Source organism: Lutra lutra, chromosome 4 (genome assembly GCF_902655055.1).
Source record: "Lutra lutra chromosome 4, mLutLut1.2, whole genome shotgun sequence".
NCBI classification, from domain to species: Eukaryota; Metazoa; Chordata; class Mammalia; order Carnivora; family Mustelidae; genus Lutra; species Lutra lutra.
The window spans coordinates 155,758,968-155,783,257 of NC_062281.1; the positions used below are offsets into that span (position 1 = coordinate 155,758,968).

At 37.2% G+C, this 24,290-nt stretch overlaps 1 protein-coding gene across 3 annotated transcripts in view; it reads right to left on the reverse strand.

Annotated features, from left to right (window-relative positions):
• ZFYVE9 (zinc finger FYVE-type containing 9) overlaps positions 1-24,290 on the reverse strand; it is a 211,978-nt gene that overhangs the window by 122,049 nt on the left and 65,639 nt on the right. For 2 of the 3 annotated variants that reach the window (XM_047725413.1, XM_047725411.1), the window contains exons 3-4: positions 8,991-9,096; positions 2,437-4,535 (exon numbers count right to left, since the gene is read on the reverse strand). In XM_047725413.1, coding sequence (XP_047581369.1) covers positions 2,437-4,535; positions 8,991-9,060 — 2,169 coding nt within the window. In that variant the 5' untranslated portion in view covers positions 9,061-9,096. Of the gene's footprint in view, positions 1-2,436; positions 4,536-8,990; positions 9,097-19,447; positions 19,527-24,290 lie in introns of all 3 variants that reach the window. The other variant, XM_047725412.1, reaches the window with a different exon arrangement.

Here is a 24,290-nt window from a genome sequence, read left to right on the forward strand (position 1 = left end):
TCAATAGTAAACATTACTTTGCAAAATCCCATTGCTTGGGGTATTTTTCTAGCTACATTCCCAGTATAATCTCATTACTAGCTAGAAAAAAATATACCTATGTTTTAAAGCTCTTTTCTTCTGAGAAGCTCAAGGATTTTTTACAAAGACCTTATCTCATCAATCTTTAGAACATCCCTGAGGTAACTGGAGATGAAAAGGAAAAAAATAGAATATGAATCCATAATCCACATGAATCCATAAATTCCACTCAGAAAAACTCCCATCTAATTTTTCAGTTCATGTGCATTTTGCCACTATTTCTCTTCTAAAACCACCTAAGTTACCTATTTACTCATTACATCTGGATATGCTGATGTGGGGCAAAAGCGTTACTATTTGCTCAAGAGAGCAAAGTTTTCAGAAAGTATTATACAGAGTAAGTAACACAAAGAACAACATAAAAATGACAACTCTAGGGGTGCCTGGGTGGCTCAGTAGGTTAAGCCTCTGCCTTCGGCTCAGGTCATGATCCCAGGGTCCTGGGATCGAGCTCCGCATCGGGCTCTCTGCTCAGCAGGGAACTTGCTTCCTCTTCTCTCTCTGCCTGCCTCTTTGCCTACTTGTGATTTCTGTCTGTCAAATAAATAAATAAAATCTTAAAAAAAAAAAAAAAGACAACTCTAATTGCTTAACAGAAAACACTACTGAGACTACTGACTACAGGTTTACTTTAGACTACTAGCTATTTAGGAATTAGACACATTATTTTCTTCAAATTTTAATAATCAGAGACCAGCAGCCCAATCATAGCTTTCACTTTCTTCTGCTCCCCATCACTTGGTTCTTTTGTACCCTTATAGTAGCCCTTACTGACTACCCACCCAAGAACCATTCTCCTCCTTTTCCAGATTAACAGAATCCCACTTCTGTTCCGGCAACATCAGGCTCAGCCCCAGGGGATGGTCATGACTGATCTTCTTAGCCAATCCTAGCAATCCTATTCCCCTTTCTAAATGATTGGTGTAAAATTGGACCTGTGATCTACAACTGGCCAAAAAATTGAAAGAAGTTGCTAGGGATTCTTTCCTCCCTGATGAGAGGGCAGCAAGAACAGGCTACTTAATATATACACTGTGCAAAGCTGGAAAAAAATTCATCTTTTGCCCCCAACCAATTTCCCTGTACTTGAGAAGTTGCCAGCCTGAATTCGATGCACAGAGCTGTACCACTCTCTTCCAAGTGGAAGACCAAGAAAACTTCAGTGATTCTGACTGCACCCAGACATAAGTGAGTCTCTATCTTTCAGGTTTCCTGTTATATGAAATGTTATTTTTGTCTACGTCACTAAGGATCAGATATTCTATGCCTTAAAGCTGAAAGCATCCTAATTAACACAAGTAGGCCAATAAATCAGAAAAGAAGGGAAGTACACATTTAATTACTGAGCACTTACTATTACATCTGTAATCTCATTTATGAAAATTACTAATCTTTCTATTTTGTTTTTATAAAAACAAAAGCTTAATAAAGTTATAGTTAATAGTAAGAATGTTAAAATTGAAATCCATACCCGAAACCAAACTTTGCATTCTTTTTAAATATATAAAATTCCCTTCCTCCTTGTTTACAGCTCTTTGTTAAAAAGATAAACCAGTAAGTGGATATGTTACTAGCAAGCAAAACTCAGGAAGAGCTAAGGAATATCCATTATTCTTGTAACTTTGTCATAGGATCTATAGCCCTCAACTCTACTTTGTATCAAAGTTACATGGAGAGGGATGCATGGCTGAGTGGCTCAGTCTGTTAAGTTTCTGACTCTTGGTTTTGGCTCAGGTTGTGATCTCAGGGTCATGAAATCGAGCCCTGGGGCCAGCTCCATCCACAATGAACACGGAGTCTGCTTGTGACTGCCTCTCCCCCTCACTCCCCTCGGATAAATCTTTAAAAAAAAAATGACATTGGGGGAAAAGACAAAATATGTGTATATGTGTATAAAAAGTTCCAGAATGTCTAGCAGAGTGACCAAAATCCTATACCAAAAAGTAGGATGGATTTCAAGTGTAATATTCAATTTCTCAAGAATTAAAAAAAATATGAAGTCAATCGCAAGTATTCCTTTAATAAAAAAAAAAATAATAACTTCCTTATTTCAAACTATTCCATTAACCAAGTATCTATCAATAGAGAAACCACAAAGTTAACACTTCCTCAATTTTCATCTGTTCATGGAAAGTGATTCAACTTAAATCTTGGCAACAAAAAAAGTTATATAAACACTAAGATTCAGCAAGGTCATTTTTTTATTTAGAAATTTACTAGAACTGGATGTTCCAAGCTATTTATAATGTCATTTCAACCAGAAGTATATTCACCTTATACTGACTTTGTTAATCTCTAATTGAGCTTAATAAAGTGGGCATGCAGTATTTCTGACTTAAAACACACACAACTTACCTTCCCACACGCTCTGCAATGATGCCTCCTTTTGGTGAATGTGAACCTGGCTTCACATTTCATGCAGTTTGGAGCCTGAGAATCTGGTACCCATACGGGAGCCACCTCACCCAGAGTAGTAAATGGCTTTCTGGCAGAAATTCCAAACTGACCAGCTCTGAGATCATTATCTGGGCTTTCTGGAGCTAAAGCAAGGCACGGTCTACTGGATATCCCAGATTCATAGCTTTCTAAATGTTCCCCATTTGTATCAGCAATAGAGATGTTTCCCAAGGAGGCATTGCATACATTGGTTGCTGAGTTCTCCCCTAATTTTGCTTTCCCAAGAACATCATTTTTGTTTTTAATATTATTTCCACTATTTGTAGGAAGGTCATTTTGTAAATGGTCAGACAATGGCTTTGGAATTTGAAGTTTAAGATTAGAAGGTTGCTTGGGTCTTGCACCACCAAAAGGAACACTGATAGATTGCAGGTTTGCTACTCTCTTGGGTGAAGACTGCCCGAGCACTGATGGAACTTGACTACAGAAACTGTGTAAATAATTTTTCTTCATTAGGTCACCAGTGCTGTTTAAAAGTAGTCCACTTCCTTCTGTGGCTTCATTTCCTCTCTGTTCATAAATATTTGAGTAGCATTCTGACTTGCTCTCTTCTATTTCTTTTTCTTCTGTTACTGAATCTTCTTTGGAGGGTAAAGTCTTTGGAACAAAACAAACAACTGGGCTCTGCATTCCATAGGAATCACAATTAGATAGAGAATTTGCTGCTGGTGTATCCATAGTGGAGAAATCACATCCTTCACTTTCATTGGTGCAAGTTCCTTTTAAATCTAGACCTGCTTCTGCCATTCTATCACACTCTCCTCCACTATCATTGTAAATGTCCTCAGACTGATTCATTGGCAGAAACTTCTCATTTTCTTTATTTATTTGGCTGTCATTCATATCATTTAGTTTAGTCAATTTCCAATTAGTCATCTCCTGAGAGTCAGAGAAATGCTCTGTCATATTAAGTTCCGTACTGCCAAGAATTTCTTCACGTTCACAACCTTCCTTTTTGTCAGCTCTAAGATCACTAGGCACAAGACAATCTGAAAACTGTTCACAGTTATCATCCCTTCCAGACCCATTAGGCATGTCTGTTTTGAGAAGCAAAGGTAAACCAGATCGGACAGATTCTTCAGTTGTTCTCTCCTCTGTTGGCTCTTTTTTCTTCAAAATCCCCTCACTCAAGTGGGAAAAGGAGTTTGGACTCCCTAGATCTGTCCTAGCAGAGCTGGTCTGGCCAGTAAGAATCTCATCTGGTATATAGTTCTCTTGCTTTTTAGCAGCAGGACCTTCATCTGTTCCCTGGGATGAGACTATTGAATCAATTGTTAAACTTGTAATCACAGACATGGGTGGGTCTCTACCTGTATTTTCATCATCCTTTAATTGTGAAGGGGAACAGACACTGGCTAGATTATCAGATGAAGTAGTACATGTATGTTTAACAGAATCCCCCATTGCACTTGATCTCTTCAACAGATCTATTTGTTTCTCTGAGTTCATATCTTTTTCAGTGGACCCATTTATACTAAAACTAAATTGATCAGTTTGTCTGTTTTCGTTATCCAGTGAACAGCTAAAAGCATCCATGAGGGACTGACTATTATAATTATTACAATCCTGCAAATCGTTTTGTAATGTCCTCTTATCACAGTTATGCATGACAGCTACGACAAGAACATTCTTCTCATCTGGCAGACAAGCTAGGTTTCCACATTTCTTCTCTCCGACTTCAACAGTACTACATTGATCATCTCGATTACAGTTCCTCTTAATTAACTGATCTTCTGCAACGGCATTTTCATCGATCCACATTGTGCTGATCTCTGGATTCAGACTATAGTCCTGTCCATTAGCACAATGATCCTCTCCCTCTGTGGTCAAAGAAGCTGAATGAGCCAGAGAGAAGACTTTTAGTTGTGGCTGTGACTCATTAGAAACTGCAGGTTCATTCACACTGGCCAATGAGGGGTTAAATGACAGTCGGTGAGATGGGGGATCTAGAATCTTATTCCACTTGGTATCCAATAAAATAGGAGAAACTGTTTCATCTGAAAAGATAAATAATTACAATAAGTTTCCTGGTGTCACTAGAAAAGCTAGGACTCAATTAATTAACTATATTTGCAAACATTCTGAAAATAAAATATTCCCAGGATATCTAAAAATAGAATATTCCTAGAATATGAAGTTTTTAATTTTAATTTTTAGCTAAGAATAAAAAAAATATTCTTCAGACTGTTTCTATATTACATGTCACCAAATGGTAATATCCCAGAAGATTCCAAACAACAAAAGAATTCTACCTCAATCTATTAACATAATTAAAGATGGCACAGAGGCTATACTTGGTAGTGGGGGCAGGCAGTAGCAATCAGAAAGACCTTCGATTGGCTGCGTACAACACAGGGTGCAGACTAATCTAAGCTGGAAAAAAATTAGGACAAGTAATTGAGTAAGAGGGAAAACAAAGGAATTTTCTGTGGAGACAGAATGATCTATAATCTACATGATGACTGGAATGTGGGTTACATTGATGTATTTACTTATCAAAACTGGTACAGTTAAGATCTATACTTTTTTTTTTTAAAGATTTTATTTATTTATTTGACAGAGAGAAATCACAAATAGGCAGAGAGGCAGGCAGAGAGAGAGGAGGAAGCAGGCTCCCTGCCGAGCAGAAAGCCCAATGTGGGGGCTCGAACCCAGGACCTGGGATCACGACCTGAGCCGAAGGCAGAGGCTTAACCCACTGAGCCACCCAGGCGCCCCAGATCTATACATTTTAATGTATGTAAATTTCATCTTAAAAAAAAAAAAAAACTAAAAAAGGGCGGCTGGGTGGCTCAGTTGGTTAAATATCTACCTTTGCCTCAGATCGTGATCCCAGGGTCCTGGGATCAAGCCCAGCCTTCTGCTCCCTGCTCAGTGGGGAGTCTGCTTCTCCCTCTCCTTCTACCCTTCCCCACTGCTCATGCTTGTGCGCATGCTCTATCTCTCTCAAATAAATAAAATCTTAAAAAAAAAAAAAACCTGTAAAAACATAATAAGCAGCGAGTAGTGGATGAAGATACAAATGAAACAAAATTGGAACCATGTTAATTACTGCTGAAGCCGGGAAATTGGGTACACCAGAGTTTACTACACTATTCTGCTTTTTGTATGTATTTGAAATTTGTCCATAACAAGTATTTTATTTTATTTTATTTATTTATTTTTTTTAAGATTATTTATTTATTTATTTGACAGACAGAGGCCAGAAGTAGGCAGAGAGGCAGGCAGAGACAGAGAGAGAGGGAAGCAGGATCCCCGCTGAGCAGAGAGCCCGACACGGGGTTCGATCCCAGAACCCTGGGACCATGACCGGAGCCCAAGGCAGAGGTTTCAACCCACTGAGCCACCCAGGCGCCCCAGTCCATAACAAGTATTTTTAAAAGTTTGCTATAGTATATGAAATTATACTCATAACTGTGTCACATGATTAATTAGGTTTATATTTATATAATTATCTGAGGACACTTGGCAGAAAAATATTCATTTATCTTGTTAAATCAACCTACTTATATTCTATCAATAAGCATAATTTCATGTTTACTTTTTAAGAGATTATAACTATGATGATTATTTCTCCAAGTTATAGTGCCATATGTATATTTAGAGAAATAAGAAATAATACACTTAGTCTTTCTTGCTGTCTTCTTACAGTAAATCTAATAATCATAGTCCTGAAAATTATGGAGATATATTTTCCCCTCAATAGTAACATTAACCTTTAATGCCCCCTTAGCACCTTCTTCATGTCTCTATTTAAGCACTTACTAGACTATAACACAATGGCTTCTACCTGACTTTTTCAAACAGAAACCATTTCTCTCCATCAATGTAAGCCCTCACACACTTTGCATTGTGCCTGCTATGTAGTAGGTACACAATAAATATATGCTAAGTGAGTATCTACCATAGTAAAAGCATTGTGCTTAAGGAGCATGAAGATTAAATGATAGCTCTGGCCTCCAAGAAATACATAATCTAGTTAGAAAAATAAAAAACAGGTACTGTACACATGAATATCTAATTAGCAGTACAGGACAGCATTATGCCTGGGCTTCAAAGACAATTTTATTTTTAAGTGTGGAAAAGAGGTCATTTTTTTTTTTTAAAGATTTTATTTATTTATTTGACAGAGAGAAATCACAAGTAAGCAGAGAGGCAGGCAGAGAGAGAGGAGGAAGCAGGCTCCCTGCCGAGCAGCCCGATGTGGGGCTCAAACCCAGGACCTGGGATCGTGACCTGAGCCGAAGGCAGCGGCTTAACCCACTGAGCCACCCAGGCGCCCCAAAAGAGGTCATTTTTAAGGGGGAACAAGTATAGTCCCAAACACAACAATCTGAGAGAGCAATAAGTAAATCAGTTGGGGCTGAAAAAAGAATTAGTGTAAACAAGTAGTGAAAAGAAGCTAGAAAGGCCAGACTGTAAAAGCCATAAGACATCAAAATATGTGGAGAATGGTCTTGAATACTGAATGTTAAAATCATGAGTTGCCCAAACTTGGGCTAGCAGAGACTTGAGATTTAATAACATAAACTTCCTTTAAAAAAAATAAATAATTATTTCCAACATGGTTCATGGAAATAAAAACAAAATGCTGCTTCTTACAAGAATATTTAATAATATTCAAACAAGAAAGGTAGATCAGTTATTAAAAATGTCATTATTCAATTACCTACTACATGGGTATAATGTTAATTATCTAGTGTTATCACAGTCTGTGTGTGGTATATTTTTCATTTAAAGAAGGAAATTAACATAGAATGAAAAATCACTTTATTTAAAATATACGTGGAAAGATACCAGGCTAGAGGTGGTCATTTGAATACAATTAGTACATACTAAGATCTTTAAACAATAGTTCAAAACAAATATACAATACAGTTCCAAACAAGAATTTGGCTTCTGAAGTTCTTCACCTCCTAAAAGAATTAAGTTTTTATAAGCAATGTTGTATTTCTGAACTAAAAGACAATTTTTACTGATTCAACAAAAATATATTCAAAATCAACTATATGCAAAGTACCCTACTAGATCTACAGAAGTCCTAAAGAGATTGATGTAATAAACTAATAGTTTTCTTAGAGTCAATGATATTTTAGAAGTTTACTATTCAAGTGATTAGGTGTAGCACCTATGTAGATATCGCATAACAAATAAATGATACACAGAGGGCCAAACCAAAGAAAGGATTGAGAAATTACCTGTATAAATGATTGAAACTGAGAGGAAAAGACCCCCTCAACCTTGGTATGTAGATCCAATAGAATCCCAAATGATTAATTTCACACTTATATGAATCCTATGGTTATGGAGTAGCTTTGGGTCATCAGTGGTAAAATATGAGAACAGTAGGCTATTCCACGTATCCTTCCTTCTCCCTTTTCCTTCCTTAAGCCCATAATTCTATACGGCTTGGTCTATTACAGAGCCAAAGCAACAACATTAAAATTAATCTCTCTTCCCAACTACTATCAAAGGACAACCTAAATAACTGGATATAGTAAAGGTCTGGAGACCATTTCTAAAATCACAGACTTCAGACAGAAATACATCACTTTGTAAACTTGTTACCTGCCACTTCCAGCTAGAAAAAGAGAATACCAGGGGGCGCCTGAGTAGCTCAGTTTATTAAGCATGTCTGCCTTTGGCTCGGGTCATGATCTCAGGGTCCTGGGATCGAGCCCCATCTTGGGCTCCCTGCTTCTCCCTCTTCCTCTCTATCTCACCTCTGAACCCCCACCCCTGTGCTCTCTCAAGTAAATAAATCTTTAAAAAAAAAAAAGAAGAAGAAGAAGAAGAAGAAGAAGAAGAAAGAAAAAAAGAAAAAGAAACAGAGTATCAGGGTAGGAGGGATCTAATTAATTACGGCTTATTCATTCAAATCATGCTGACAGAGAAATTTAAGGAAAAAGTTTACCTAAATAAAGTAAATCTTAGGCAGACATTTTATCTAACCATTTTGGCAGTAACTTAAAACTATAAATCTTTTAAAATTAGGTTTAAAATATATCTTTATTGGTCAACAGGCAACAAGTTATTTTTCTAGTTTAGAAAATACAATCACACATTCTTGAAGCTCTTCTTGACCATAGATTGATTGTATAAAGAAAGTTCAAGCTCTAGTATCATAATGCCTATACTAATCATTCTGCCACTTATTAGCAAACTAACCTCAGGGAAACCACTTACTCTGTGTCTCTCACCTATAAAATGTAGATAAGATCTACTTTCATGGGGTTATTTTAAAGACTAAATAATACAGTCCATTTAAATGCTTTAGTATAGTATCTGGCACACAGTGCAAAAAATATTAGTTCTTCCTCTGGATACTGAAATATAATACTATTATCATTAAGTTATTAAGTCATTTTTTTAAAACTGTTACATCCTCTCATAACCCCACATTCTCCATATCATAAATGTATTCAAATAGATTCACCAAAATAAATTCTCACCTTCGTTTTGCTCAAATTCATCTAATACCTTGTCCAGGTTGTAAGCTTCTGCTTGGAAATAATTCTCCATCGGTGAGGAAACACCACTCAAGAGACTTGTTTAAACCTAGAAAGTAGATCAAATTTGTATTACACTTCCAATTTCTAAAATTTAATTTATAGATATTCAACTGATAACAGAAATACAAATGATCATGAGACTACTACGAACAATTATACACTAACAAACTGGAAAACCTAAAGGAAATGAATAAATTCCTAGACAAATGCAACCTACCAACAGTGAATCACAAAGAAATAAAAATTCTCAACAAACCAATTACTAATAAGATTGAATCAGTAATTAAAAACCACCCAACAGGGGTGCCTGGGTGGCTCAGTGGGTTAAAGCCTCTGCCTTCGGCTCAGGTCCTGATCCCAAGGTCCTGGGATCAAGCCCCATGTCGGGCTCTCTGCTCGGCAGGGAGCCTGCTTCCTCCTCTCTCTCTGCCTGCCTCTCTGCCTATTTGTGATCTCTATCTGTCAAGTAAATAAATAAAATCTAAAAAAAAAAAAAGCAAAAACAAAAACCCACCCAACAAAGAAAACCTAGGACCAGTTGGCTTCACTGATGAATTCTTTCAAACATTAAAAAAAAAAAAAAAAAAAGAACTGGGGAGCCTGTGTGGCTCAGTTGATCTAAGTGTCTGCCTTCAGCTCAGGTCATGATCCCAGGTACTGCATCAGGCTCCTTGCTCAGCAGTAAGTCTGCTTCTCCATCTTCCTCTGACCCTACCCCCTAGCTCACGCTCTTGGCTAACTTTCTCTCTCTCAAATGAATAAACAAAAAATCTTAAGAAAAAAATTAATAGTAATGCTTCTTAAACTCTTCTAAACAATAAGAGAGGGGGGGAACACTTCTAAACTCATTTTACAAAGCCAGCACTACCCTGATACCAAAACCAGGTAAGGACACTACAAGAAAGGAAAATTACAGACTAATATTCCTGATGAATATAGACACAAAAATCCAAAGCCAAAAATATCAGCAAACCAGATTCAATAATACATTAAAAAGTACATAAAAAATACATTAAAAAATATGTAAAAATACATATACCAGGCACCTGGGTGGCTCAGTTGTTAAGCATCTGCCTTCAGCTCAGGTCATGATCCCAGGGTCCTGCGATTGAGCCCCACATTAGGCTCCCCACTCAGTGGGGAGCCTGCTTCTCCCTCTCCCACTCCCCCTGCTTGTGTTCCCTCTCTTGCTGTGTCTCTGTCAAATAAATAAATAAAATCTTAAAAAAAAAAATCATATACCATGATCAAGTGGGATTTACTCCAGGGATGCAAGAATGATTCAACATCTATACATCAATGTAGTACCACATTAACAAAATGAAGGATAAATCATGATTATCTCAATAGTGCAGAAAAACATTTAACAAAATTCAAAATGCATTTATGATAAAAATCCTAAACTAAGTGAGTAGAGAACACACCTCAACATAATAAAGGCCATCTACGACAAGCGCACAGTTAACATCATAGTCAGCAGTGAAAACCTAAAAGCTTTTCCCCTGAGATCAAGAATAAGACTAGGATGCTCACTCTCACCACTTTTATTCAATATAATACTGGAATTCCTAGCAAAAGCAATTAGGAAGAAAAAGAAACAAAAGGTATCTGAATCAGAAAAGAGAAGTAAAACTATCTGCAACTGCTGGTTACATGATATTATATATAAAACACCCTAAAGACTACACACACACACACACACACACACACACACACACACACACACAAAACCCTATTAGAATAAATGAATTCAGTAACATTGCAAGATTAAGTCAACACATAAGCAGTGCTTGGCTGGCTCAGTCAGGAGAGCATGCAGCTCTTGTTTTCTGGTTCATGAGTTAAGCCCCACATGTGGCACAGAGTTTTAAATTTTTTAAATTAAAATTTAATTAAGTTTAATTAAAATTAAAATTTTTAAAAATTTTTAAAAAGTGAACACACAGGGGCACCTGGGTGGCTCCGTGGGTTAAAGCCTCTGCCTTCGGCTCAGGTCATGATCTCAGGGTCCTGGGATCGAGCCCCGCATCGGGCTCTCTGCTCAGTGGAGAGCCTGCTTCCTCCCCTCTCTCTCTGCCTGCCTCTCTGCCTACATGTGATCTCTGTCTGTCAAATAAATAAATAAAATCTTTAAAAAAAAAAAAAGTGAACACACAAAAATCAGTTGGGTTTCTACACACTAACACCAAATTATCAGAAAGAGAAATTAAGCAAACAATATCATTTACAATTGCATCAAGAAGAATAAAATTCCTAGGAATAAATATAACAAAGGAGGTGAAAGATCTGTACTCTGAAGACAGTGATGAAATAACTGGAAGACACAGACATGGAAAGATATTCTGGGCTCATGGATTAGAAGAATTAATATTGTTAAAACGTTCTTACTACCCAAAGCAATCTACAGATTCAATGTAATCCCTATCAAAATTTCAATGGCATTTTTCACAAAAATTTTTAAAAATCCAATAATTTGTCTGGATTCACAAAAGATCCTGAATAGCCAAAGTAGTCTTGAGAAAGAACAAAGCTGGAACCATCACAATTCTTGATTTCAAACTATAATACAAAGCTATAGTAATCAAAACAATATGGTATTGGCATAAAAACAGACCCATCAATCAATGTAACAGAAAAGAGATCCCAGGAATAAAACCACATGTATATGGTCAATTAATTTATGACAAATGAGCCAACAATATACAAGAGAGGATAATCTCTTCAATAAATGGTGCTGGGAAACCTGGACAGCCACATGCAAAAGAATGAAACCATACACCTATCTTGTATCATACACAAAGATCAACTTAACACAAAGGTCAACTTTACTCAACATGGATTAAGGACTTGAATGTAAGATCTGAAACCATAAAACTCCTACAATAAAACAGGCAGTAATAAGCTCTTTGGCGTTGTCTTAGAGATGAGTTTTTGCATTTGACTCCAAAAGCAAAGGCAAGAAAAACAAAAATAAAAACAGGTGGAACTACATCAAGCTAAAAAGCTTCTGCACAGCTGAGGAAACTATCAACAAAATGAAAAGCAACCCACTGAATGGGAGGAAATATTTGCAAATCATATATCGAATAAGAGTTAATATCCAAAATATATTCAGAACACATACAACTTGACTGCAAAAGACCCCAAACAATCCAATTAAAAAACACACAGACAGCCAACAGACACATGAAAAGATGCTCAACATGACTAAATATCAGAGAAATGCAAATGAAAAACCACAATCAAATCACACCTGTTAGAATGGCTAGTATCAGGGTGTCTGGGTGGCTCAGTTGGTTAAGCAACTGCCTTCGCCTCAGGTCACAATCCTGGAGTCCCAGGATGGAGTCCCGCATCAGGCTCCCTGCTCAGCAGGGAGTCTGCTTCTCCTTCTGACCCTCACCCTTCTCATGTTCTCTCTCATTCTCTCTCTCTCTCTCTCAAATACATTTAAGAAAATCTAAAAAAAAAAAAAAAAAAAAAAGAATGGCTACTATCAAAAAGGTAAGAAATAACAAGTGTTGGTGAGGACATAGGGAAAAAGGGACCCTTGTATGCTGTTGCTAGGAATGCAAACTGTATGAAAAAGAATATAGAGGTTTCTCAAAAAATTAAAAATAGAACTACCATATGATTCAGCAATTCCTCTACTAGGTATTTATTTTTAAAAATGAAAATACACATACCACAACTATGTGTGAAGTGATCGATATTAACTAAACTTATTGTGGTAATCATTACCAATATATATATCAAATCATTATGCTGTACACCTTAAACTAATTCAATGTTATCTGTCAATTATATATCAATAAACTGGAAAAAAGTGAAAAAATTACATAGATTTATGAATATTTATATAATTTATAAATCTTAAATATATAAGAATAAAATCTCTTATAAATCTATTCAGACCATGGTAAACTATAAAATTTATCATCCCACTAGAGGTAGTCTAAGATCTTTAACCCAATAAAGTCTAGAAACCTATAAGCTGACAATAATCAAAATGTAATTATAGAAGACAAACTTGGTGCATTTGAACAGGATATGTTTCAAAAGATAAAATCCAGATGCTGATAGAGAAATCATTTCTTTGAGATAAAGCTACATTTCTATTTGAAAAGAAAATTTTTAAGGAATTCTACCCAAATGGGGTGCCTGGGTGGCTCAGGGGGTTAAAGCCTTTGCCTTTGGCTCAGGTCATGATCCCAGGGTCCTGGGATCGAGCCCCGAATCGGGCTCTCTGCTCAGCATGGAGCCTCCTTCCTCCTCTCTCTGCCTGCCTCTCTGCCTACTTGTGATCTCTGTCTGTCAAATAAATAAAATCTTTTAAAGAATCATACCCAGGGGCGCCTGGGTGGCTCAGTGGGTTAAGCCGCTGCTTTCGGCTCAGGTCATGATCCCAGGTCCTGGGTTCAAGCCCCACATCGGGCTTTCCGCTCAGCGGGGAGCCTGCTTCCTCCTCTCTCTCTGCCTGCCTCTCTGCCTGCTTGTGATTTCTCTCTGTCAAATGAATAAAAAACCTTTAAAAAAAATAAAAATAAAAAAAAATAAAGAATCATACCCAAATGGAACAAGAAAGTTCAAGCAACCATGGAGTATGGGATATCAGTTCCATAATGTTAATGATGATTATGATTTGGTTATTCTTTTTAATAGATTCTTTTAAAAATAATCTCCACACCTGACCTGGTGCTCAAACTCATGACCCAGCTGAATGAGCTCAAACTCACTATCAAGCTTAATGCTCTACTGACTGAGCCAGGCAGGCACCCCTGGGTTTTTCTTTCTTTTCTTTTTTTTTTTTTTTTAAAGATTTTATTTATTTGACAGAGAGGGAGAGATCACAAGTAGGCAGAGAGGCAGGCAGAGAGAGAGGAGAGGAAGCAGGCTCCCTGCGGAGCAGAGAGCCCGACGCAGGGCTCAATCCCAGGACCCTGGGATTATGACCTGAGCCAAAGGCAGAGGCTTTAACCCACTGAGCCACCCAGGCGCCCCTGCGTTTTTCTTTTTAAACTTCTTTTTCAAGTACCATTTCTAAGTCTTTCACAGTGTTAATTCATCTAAAAGCATTCAGTGGGCACATACACTAGGTGTGTCACCTACCTAACAGGATGCCAAGACCACGTAGTAGTTGTTCAGTAAATACTATCCCCATTTTTCCCCTCTACTATAATGATCCCCATACTTATCTATCTCTTTAATTTCTCAGAATGTTCTTTCCAAACTGAAAATTCTGCTTGGCTTCTTACTGGCAAATAGGAAGGCAGACTGAGAGGAGATAATATTATAATTCCCCTAAAATGTCTGAGTAAGGAAAACATTAAGAAGAGGAAAAATTTAAAAATGTAATATACTAAGGAGAATTCTCCTACATTGTTGGTGGGAATGCAAGCTGGTGCAACCACTCTGAAAACAGCATGGAGGTTTCTCAAAAAGTTGAAATTAGAGCTACCCTACAACCCAGCAATCACACTACTGGGTATTTACCCTAAATATACAAACATAGTGTTCTGAAGGGGCACGTGCACCTAAATGTTTATAGCAGCAATGTCCACAATAGCCAAACTATGGAAAGAACCTAGGTGTCCCTTAACAGATGAATGAATAAAGAAGATGTGGTGTATATATACAATGGAATACTATGCAGCCATCAAAAGAAATGAAATCTTGCCATTTGCAGCAATGTGGATGGAACTAGAGGGTATTATGCTGAGCAAAATAAGTCAATCAGAGAAAGACAATTATCATATGATCTCCCTGATATGAAGAATTTAAGAGACAACATGGGGGGTTTGGCAGGTAGGTAAGGAAAAAATGAAACAAGATGGGATCGGGAGGGAGACAAACCACAAGAGAGACTTAATCTCACAAAACAAACTGAGGATTGTGGTGGGGGGGGAGGCGGGTAGGGATAAGGTGGCTGGATTATGGACATTGGGGAGGGTATGTGCTATGGTGAGTGCTGTGAAGTGTGTAAACCTGGAGATTCACAGACCTGTACCAGTGGGGTTAATAATACATTATATGTTAATAAAAAATAAAAAAATATTTTTAAATGTAAAATACTGCTATTACAAAGTTTAAGGTAAATATAAAATGCGGTGAATTTTCTTTGACTTAGTGTTTCTCCTCTGAGACATATAAAAGTGTGCATATTATTTCTTTCATTTTACCAATTTAAAAAAAAGCTCAGGGGATTTAACGGGTTTATTCAAGTATTTCCTCATGATTATTCATTCAATCCACTTTTGTTTATGGACTGGCTCCTGTTAAATGATTTAAGTTTAGGTAGACAAATAGGCTGCATAATAATACCTTAATAGTTTTTCTTACATCTATCTTTATAGTTCAAAATCATTTTCATATACATGTCATTTTATTTTGATAAAAACTGCATATTTAGGGGCGCCTGGTGGCTCAGTGGGTTAAGCCTCTGCCTTCGGCTCTGGTCATGATCTCAGGGTCCTAGGATTGAGACCCACATCGGGCTCTCTTCTCAGCAGGGAGCCTGCTTCCCCCTCTCTCTGCCTCTCTCTCTGCTTACTTGTGATCTCTCTCTCTCTCTCTGCCCAATAAATAAGTAAAATCTTAAAAAAAAAACCCTGCAATATAAACTTTCTAATGCTAAGAGCACAAACGAAAATTTCTCACAAACAATGTGCTAATCTAGTACATTTAATATACATGTACAATACTTGGCATTTCATAGTCATTTCATAGTCAAAATACTAATAAATAATTGGATTCAACATATTTATTGTGCATCTACTGTATACAGGGTATTGTAATAAACTGAATTTTCAGACATCATCCTTAACATCATGAAGCTTATAACTTAATTAATGGTAAACAATGCTAAATAATAAAATATAATAAATGATTTTAATAACACAGTACAAGAGACACAAAGCACTACTTGATTAATCTGTCAGATGAAATTAACAGATAAGTGCTACAGAGTAAGTACTATAAAAGTTCAAGAAATGGGCAGAACCACCATGTGGATAGTCAAGGAAGCATTATTTATGGATTTGAGGTGGGTCCAGAAGGAAGGAAGAATTTTAACAGATATTCCAGATAGCAAGATACAGAAGTGAAATTTCAAACAGGGAGAGACATACAAGGAGTTATCTAGGGATGGGCATTTATTGAGGGATCAGTGAAATTGGATCAAGAATTTATTTATATACTTAATATTAGGACATGGATGGACAGTTAGATAGGTTTTATATTATGCAAGCCTTGGAATGCCAGTCTGAGAAAGGTATTGTATTACTTTAAGCAATGGAAAGCACTACAGCACATTCACATAAGTTTTATTGCGATATATTTTTATAATTGTTCCTTTTATTATTAGTTACTACTGTTAATCATTTACTTTGCCTAAATTATAAATTAAACTTTATCATAGGTATGTATGTATAGGAAAAAACAGTATACATAGGTTTTGGTACTACCTGTAGTTTTAGGCACCACTGGGGGTCTTGGAACATATCCCCCATACATAAGCAGGGACTACTGTATAAAAAGCTGGTTAAGAAGCTGTACTGAACTCCAATGATAACTACTGATTCAGGCCAGCATCAAAAATGAATGCTAAAGCCTTTAGGTAAATGGTTATTGGGGAAGAAATACTCACAGTGTCTCAAAGTATTAGTCCACAAAAAAAAAAAAAAATTTAATCACAAAGGAGAAAATATATGTTTATATTAAAAAGATATGATAATCACTACCTAAACCAAATGATCAACTTAGCATCACCAATTGTTTAACAATAGTTGATATAGTTTAACATGTTAAAAAGTTTAACATGATGCACCTCTTGATGTTATGCAATGAGAAGTTTAAAACATTATCAACCCAGTATTCTTTTTTTTTTTTTTTTTAAGATTTTATTTATTTATTTGACAGAGAGAAATCACAAGTAAGCAGAGAGGCAGGCAGAGAGGAGGAAGCAGGCTCCCTGCTGAGCAGAAAGCCCGATGTGGGGCTCGAACCCAGGACCTGGGATCATGACCTGAGCCGAAGGCAGCGGCTTAACCCACTGAGCCACCCAGGCGCCCTCAACCCAGTATTCTTGCCAAAAATGTTTAACCAGAACTGAATTCTGAAGAAACAATTTGACAAATCTAGAATCCAAGGCATTCTATAAGACAACTGTTCTGAACTTTCCAAAAAATTCAATGTTATAAAAACCATCAGTCTAAATTAAGAGAGACTAAAGAGATTAAATAATCAAATGCCATGCACGAACACTGACTGGGTCCTAGATCAAGAAAACACACATATATACATACACAGCAAAACACCACATTTAGATGACAATCCATGAAATTTGGACTATATATTAGGTGATACAAAATATTAATAATCTCTTCCTTAGATGTCATAATTGTATTTTGATTTCCTAAGAGAATGTCCTTACTCTTCGGAGATGTCCGCCGAACTATTTAGGGAAGAAGTGTTGTGTTATCCATATTTAACTTTCAAATGATTCAGAAAAATAAAAGTATGTAAATGTGTGTATGAGCGTGGGAAAGAGAAAAAAAAAGAGAACAGAGGGAGAAAGGAAGAGAGTTGTTCAAAAAAATAAACAAAATGGTAAAAACTAATGAATCTAGGTAAAGGATATATGGGTCTTTACTGCATTATTTTTCCATTTTTCCATAGGCTGGAAATTTTTCAGAAGAAAAAAGAATACTGAGCTGGTGGTAGGAAGCATTCCTTCTCTCTCTCTCAATATAGAAATTCTACAAAAAAAAAGATTATTTTAAAATCGTTTATACAGTCAAATTCAAAAGTAAGAAAGGGAAATACAGATACATAAACAAGAAGCAAGCAAGCCACAGCAATGAGTGAAAACTGAAGATGTCAGTCCACAGGGGTTACAAAACTAGACAGAAACTATAAAACTAGACGGCAACAGGCCTAGGATTCGAAAGCTAACAGGGAGGACAGGAATTATTGGCTGCAAACTTCAGAAGTTTCTGCTGTGGAAGGGGCCACACTGGGCTCTCTGAATAAAGCCAGCAGCCGGGGAAAAAAACTATGCCAAGTGGCTCCAAGACTCAGCGATGGAACAGGAAAGAACAGAATGCCAGTAAAATCAACTTTCAGAAATTAGAATTCCTATCCTGACCCTCACTCATGACTGGGAATGATATTAAGTCTTTCTATTCCTGACTATAACATGGTTTATCTCTATGCTTACTCAACTCTTCCTGTAACTTGTAATAATAATATCTGTAATTTAGAAAAGTCATTAAATATGGGATAGTACTGCTTGACAAGGAGCAGAACAAGGGAGATCTCTGTGGTGATGGAATTGTGTTCTATCTTCAACTACAATGGTAGTTGACAAATGGGAGAGATACACATTCATGAATATGCTCACAGCAGCTTTAATCATAACAGCCAAAAGGTCGTAACAACTGAATATCTATCAACTGATGAATGGATAAATAAAATGTCCATTTCCTGGTTTTTATGTTTTCTATAGTTATGTAAGATGTAACCAATGAGGAAAAACTGGGTAAATGAAGGGCACACAGGAACTCCTTATACTATTTTTACAACTTCCTGGGGGTCTATAATTACTACAAAATAAAAAGTTGAAAAAATAGTAATAAAAGGGAAAAGTTATGAAAAATTCAATAGACATGGGAACAGGATGAAGAGAGCATCTGTGTAAAGGGGAGTCAGAGTCCAAGTGTGGTAAAATAGATGTACTCATGTTAGGGTGGCCCAACATAAGGTGTCAGAGACCCAGCAGGGTGAGGAAGCCGTCTGTGCAGAAGGACAGCGCAGCATGGGGTGCCAGAGCACAAGAGAGGTAAGGAAGGCATCCACATGAACGGGACGGTCTGGCCTGGGGATAAGAAGAGTCCATAGCCAGGAGGGGTGAGGAGATGTAAGAGTGCAGCCCAGAGTGGCAGGTCGGAGCCTGAGCAAGATAGAAGGGCCAGGGGAAGGAGAAGGTGATAGGAGATTGGTTACATGTAGAGATGGATCAAATAAGTGACTATGTAAAGGGCAACAGGGGCAAGGTTTCTCACTGTTAGAGAAAAGAGTTAAATGCACAAAAGGTGACAACCAGAAAGAACCCTGCAGTGTTGGTTTGGAATTTGAGATATAAGTATGAACTCACAGACTGCAAGAAACATCAATAGTTATAGCAACAGATATAGATATAAATGTATGTGTGTCCACCCACAATAGATACAGATGTAAATGTATGTGTCACGCACAACAGATACAGATGTCAGTGTATGTGTGTTCACACACAACAGATACAGATGTAAATGTGTGTGTGTGCATATTCTCTAGTTCTGTGCACAGGATCTTGGAGAAACAAAACTCCATCTCTACTTCAAGTAGCTATGAGCATATACCTCACACCAGATTTGGTTTCCAAGTATGTTATCCATGCAAAGGAAGCAGGGTTCCATGGGGAAATGATTGATTCCAGAGCTGGAGTAGAAAAAAATACAAGAGCTTTGATGAGGATATAGGGAAATATGAGCTCTTAACACATTACTAGAAGGAAAGTAAAATGCTGCTGCAACTTTGGGAAATAGTTTGGCAGTTTCTCAAAAATTTAAACAGTGTTACCTTATGGCATAGCTATTCCACTCCTAGGTTTATACCCAAGAGAAATGGAAAAATATTCACACAAAATTCATCCCCAAATGCTCACAGTAACATCATTCACAACAGCCAAAAGGTGGAAACAACCCAAATATCTATCAACTGATAAATGCATGAAGGAAGTGTAGGATGGTTTATCAACAAAGTGGGATATTATAGGGCAATAAAAATAGATGATATATTGCTATATGCTACAACATGAATGAATTTGGAAATATTAAGGTAAAGAAGCAGAAAAGCTATATATGATTCCATTTGTATGAACTGTCCAGAATAGACAAATCCATAGAAACAGAAAATTAATTCATGATTGTCAGGTCCTGGGGCGGGGGTGGGGGGGTTGGAGGAAAATGGGAAATGACTACTAATGGGTAGAAGATTTCTGTTTGGGATGATAAAAATGTTCTGGAACTACACAGTGGTGATGACTGACTGCACAGTTCTGTAAATATACAAAAACCACTGGACTCCACATACTTTAAAAGAATCAATTTTATGGTATGTGAATGATATTTCAATTAAAAAAAAAAAGGACAATTTTGAATATCTTATATCCTAGAAAGCAAGTATGTGTTCTAAGAATGATGGGGACATGTCAAAAGGACACAGAAACCAGCCTGAAAGAGTTCCCACAGGCTAAATAAGAAAATCAAAATAAATAATTATATCAATGGACTATATCCCACTGAATAAAAAAGAGAACCATGAATTCTTGCACTATGAATGAATGAATCCCAAGTGTGATGAGGAAGGGATATTTAATAGCTTCAAAGTTCCTCCCCGCAAAAATACTAATTACCAAAGGAAAAAAAAGAAGAGTAACTTGAGCAGCAAAGCCTGGCAGACACCACCTGACACAAGTATCAAAGTGAGCATCATCAATAATGGGTCAAATGGAAATCTGTGCTCTTTGACAGGCTGCAATGAAAAGGACACAACAATGTCAATACCAGGAGAAGTGAGGTAGTGAGTGGGGGCAGTCAGGGGGTTATGGGAATGCCCTTTAATTTCTGTGCAATTTTGCTATGAACCTAAAACTGCTCTTAAAAAAATAATATGTATTAATTAAAAACAAAAGTAGCAGGGCACTTGGGTGGCTCAGTGGGTTGAAGCCTCTGCCTTCCGCTCAGGTCATGATCCCAGGGTCCTGGGATTGAGCCCCAAGTCAGGCTCTCTGCTCAGCAGGGAGCCTGCTTCCCCCTCTTTCTCTGCCTGCCTCTCTGCCTACTTGTGATCTCTGTCTGTCAAGTGAATAAATAAAATCTTTGAGAAGGAAAAACAAAAACAAGAACAAAAAAACAAAAGTAGCACCAATTCTATGATATTCCCACAAAAATGCATAACTTGAATCTAGTCAGGAGGAAACATCAGAGAAACCAAAACTGAGGAACATTATACAAAATAACTGGTTTGCGATCTTCAAAAGTGTCAAGGTCAAGAAAAGTCAAAGACTGCAGAACTGTTCCAAAGAGAAGGAGACTACAGAGACATGACAACTAAATGCAACACATGATTCCAAACTAGATCCTCTTGGTATAGAGGACATTATTTGTACATCTGGCAAAACTTGAATAAGATCTGAGAATTAGATGGTGATAATGAATCAAAGTTAATTTCCTTATTTTGATAACGTATTGTGGTTAGGTAGGAGAATGTTCCTATTTGCCAGAAACACAGTTTCAAAGGGGATGGGGCACACGCAGCTAGCAATTTATTCTCAAATGGTTCAGAGAAAAAAGTTCTTTGTACTTGTGACTTTCCTATAAGCTTGAGATAGTTTAAAATTTTTTTAAATGCACCAAGTGTCTATCATATTTTAAATGTCCAGAGCACTTTCTTTTTCTAATAATTTTTATAGCATCTTATTTCATGAATACAATTTCTTCTCTTACCTCTCTGATGCAATTGCTAATTACCCATTGTTTGTTGGGTTTTTTTTTTCTCAAACTTTCTTCTATTTCCAGTATTATTTACTTCAAGCTCCTCTTTTGTACTTTTGGTCTCTTTCTCATTGGATCCTTTCCCAAAATGCCTATTTATTGAATAAATGGAAATACTAAAAGCCAACTGCAAGATCTGCATACTTGGCTTCTCAACCAGGTGGCTTCCACTGCATGGTGATCAGGTGGGAACACAGCAATTTCATGGGAGACCTCTAAATGCCAGTATAGGTAAGTGTTTTCTTTAGACTCTGTAGAAGACTCATATAATCTTCTATAAGGGAGTAACAACATGTAATACCAGACAATTACCTTCTGAAAGAAAAGTAGAAGAAGAAGCAAGGGGAAGAGTCTCACTTTTCAATATAAATGATTTCCCTTAATCCCTCAGCTTTCACTATGATGCCTCATCCTTGATCTGTAATGTTTAGTGTCCATAAGTCTTGAGCATATTCAGTTTCATTTTTTTTTAAGATTTTTATTTATTTATTTGACATAGATCACAAGTAGGCAGGAGGCGGGGGGGGCGGGGAAGCAGACTCCCTGCTGAGCAGAGAGCCCGATGCGGGGCTCAATCCCAGGACCCTGGGATCATGACCTGAGCTGAAGGCAGAGGCTTTAACCCACTGAGCCACCCAGGTGCCCCTAGTTTCATTTTCTAAGGAAAAACCTGAGGTCTCCTGAGGGCTTGGGAGAGGGACAGTCTTCTCACTGCATAAGCTACGTCTCCCAGAGGATTTAAATACTACCTCAGGATTCATTTTTTAAATTAATTAATTTATTTATTTTAAGAAGGTTCCACACTCAATGTGGGGCTTGAACTCACAACCCCAGGATCAAGAGTCACATGCTCCACCAACTGACCCTGCCCGGTACTCCTTATGTCAGGATTCTTTACTTGTCTTCTTATTAAAGCTTCCAACTCTTTTTCAAAATAGAAGTCACTAAATATTATACATGTGTATCTCAAAAAAGAAAATAATTACTTAACTTACTGGTTTCTTCCTGAGGACCTCTTTTGTTGTTGGGCTTCTAGACCTCTTTTTATTCTATTGACTATAGAGTCCTTTTGGACACTCTCTTGGAATCTCAGTCTTAGGTGGTGCCACTTTTAAAGCACTGATCTGGTTGTTCCCTTTATGTTTTCTTCACTGGTACGTCCTCTTTATGCTATCTACTACTATAATGAACATGTGTATTCCCTGTACCAAACATTACTGAGCATCTATTATGTTTCAGGCACTGTCCTAGTCATTAGATTACAAGACAAATAAGACAATGTCCTTGACCTAACAGTGCCTAATATCTTATAGGGGAGATGGATAAGTAAACTTAAAATATAAAACATTGTGCCAATTGATATATACACTGAGTACTATGGAGCCAAAGAAGAGGTAAAGCTAAATCAGACTGAGATGAGGGTGTACTTCTTGGCTACTATGACAAATATTCTAATAACTGATTACCCCTGATTATTTACTATTTATTACTGTTGATAGTTTTTGCAGTGGCTTGAAAACTTCCTAAAGAGGTAATGCCTGGGGGCACCTGGGTGGCTCAGTCCTTTAAACATCTGCCTTCAGCTCAGGTCATGATCCCGGAGTCCTGGGATCATGCCCCACATCAGGCTCCATGCTCAGCAGGAAGCCTGCTTCTCCCTCTCCCACTCCCCCAGCTTGTGTTTCCTCTCTCACTATCTCTCTCTCTCTCTCTCAAATAAATAAATAAATAAAATCTTAAAAAAAAAAAAAAAGGTAATCCCTAAAGAATATGATTTTGCCCAGTAAAGGCATAAAAAGGCACTCCCTTCACATACCCTCACATGAGGTAGTTAGGGTACAAGAACTACTCTTCCAGCTGCAGGCCTAGAAGTTTTGATGGAAAAGGCACTACTGAGTGCCCCTCTGCTGGACTCTCAACTAAAGAGAAAAGGAGTTCAGTCTCGTATCACAGAGTTAGACCCATCCCTCCATCCTCAAAGCTTACATGAAAAAAATCAAAGAACTCAGCCAGAGTATGCAACATGCCATTAGTGAATGGCATAATCAGTTTCTGAAACTAATCCCACCCATATAGCCTCCACCCCCATCACCATTTTCTACCCCTCAGTAATTGTAAGACCTGAAAGAAATCAAACATGATTCCTAGTCAGGGAAAAATAATGATTCCTACTCTACAAGAATTAGTAAAATACTTCCAATTTTCTATTGGAAATTGTTGTTCTTCACAGTCTAAAAATACAAAGTAAAATAATTTAATTAAATTTATATTTGATTCCCTGCCCCGAAATTAGCTTTAATTGTTTAACTCTTACATGATGACTAAGAAATAGAAATAAGATTAATTGGATTTGGGGCGCCTGGGTAGCTCAGTGGATTAAGGCCTCTGCCTTCAGCTTGGGTCATGATCCCAGGGTCCTGGCATCGAGCCCCGCCTGGGGCTCTCTGCTCGGCCAGGAGCCTGCTTCCCTTTCTCTCTCTGCCTTCCTCTCTGCCTACTTGTGATCTCTATCAAATAAATAAAATCTTAAAAAATTTTTAATTAAAAAAAATAATAATAAAGATTGATTTTTTTTTTCTCTTAACAGTATTGCTCAAATCCATGTTCTTTTTCATGCTGAAATTACCTTTCTATTTTGAAAATGGAA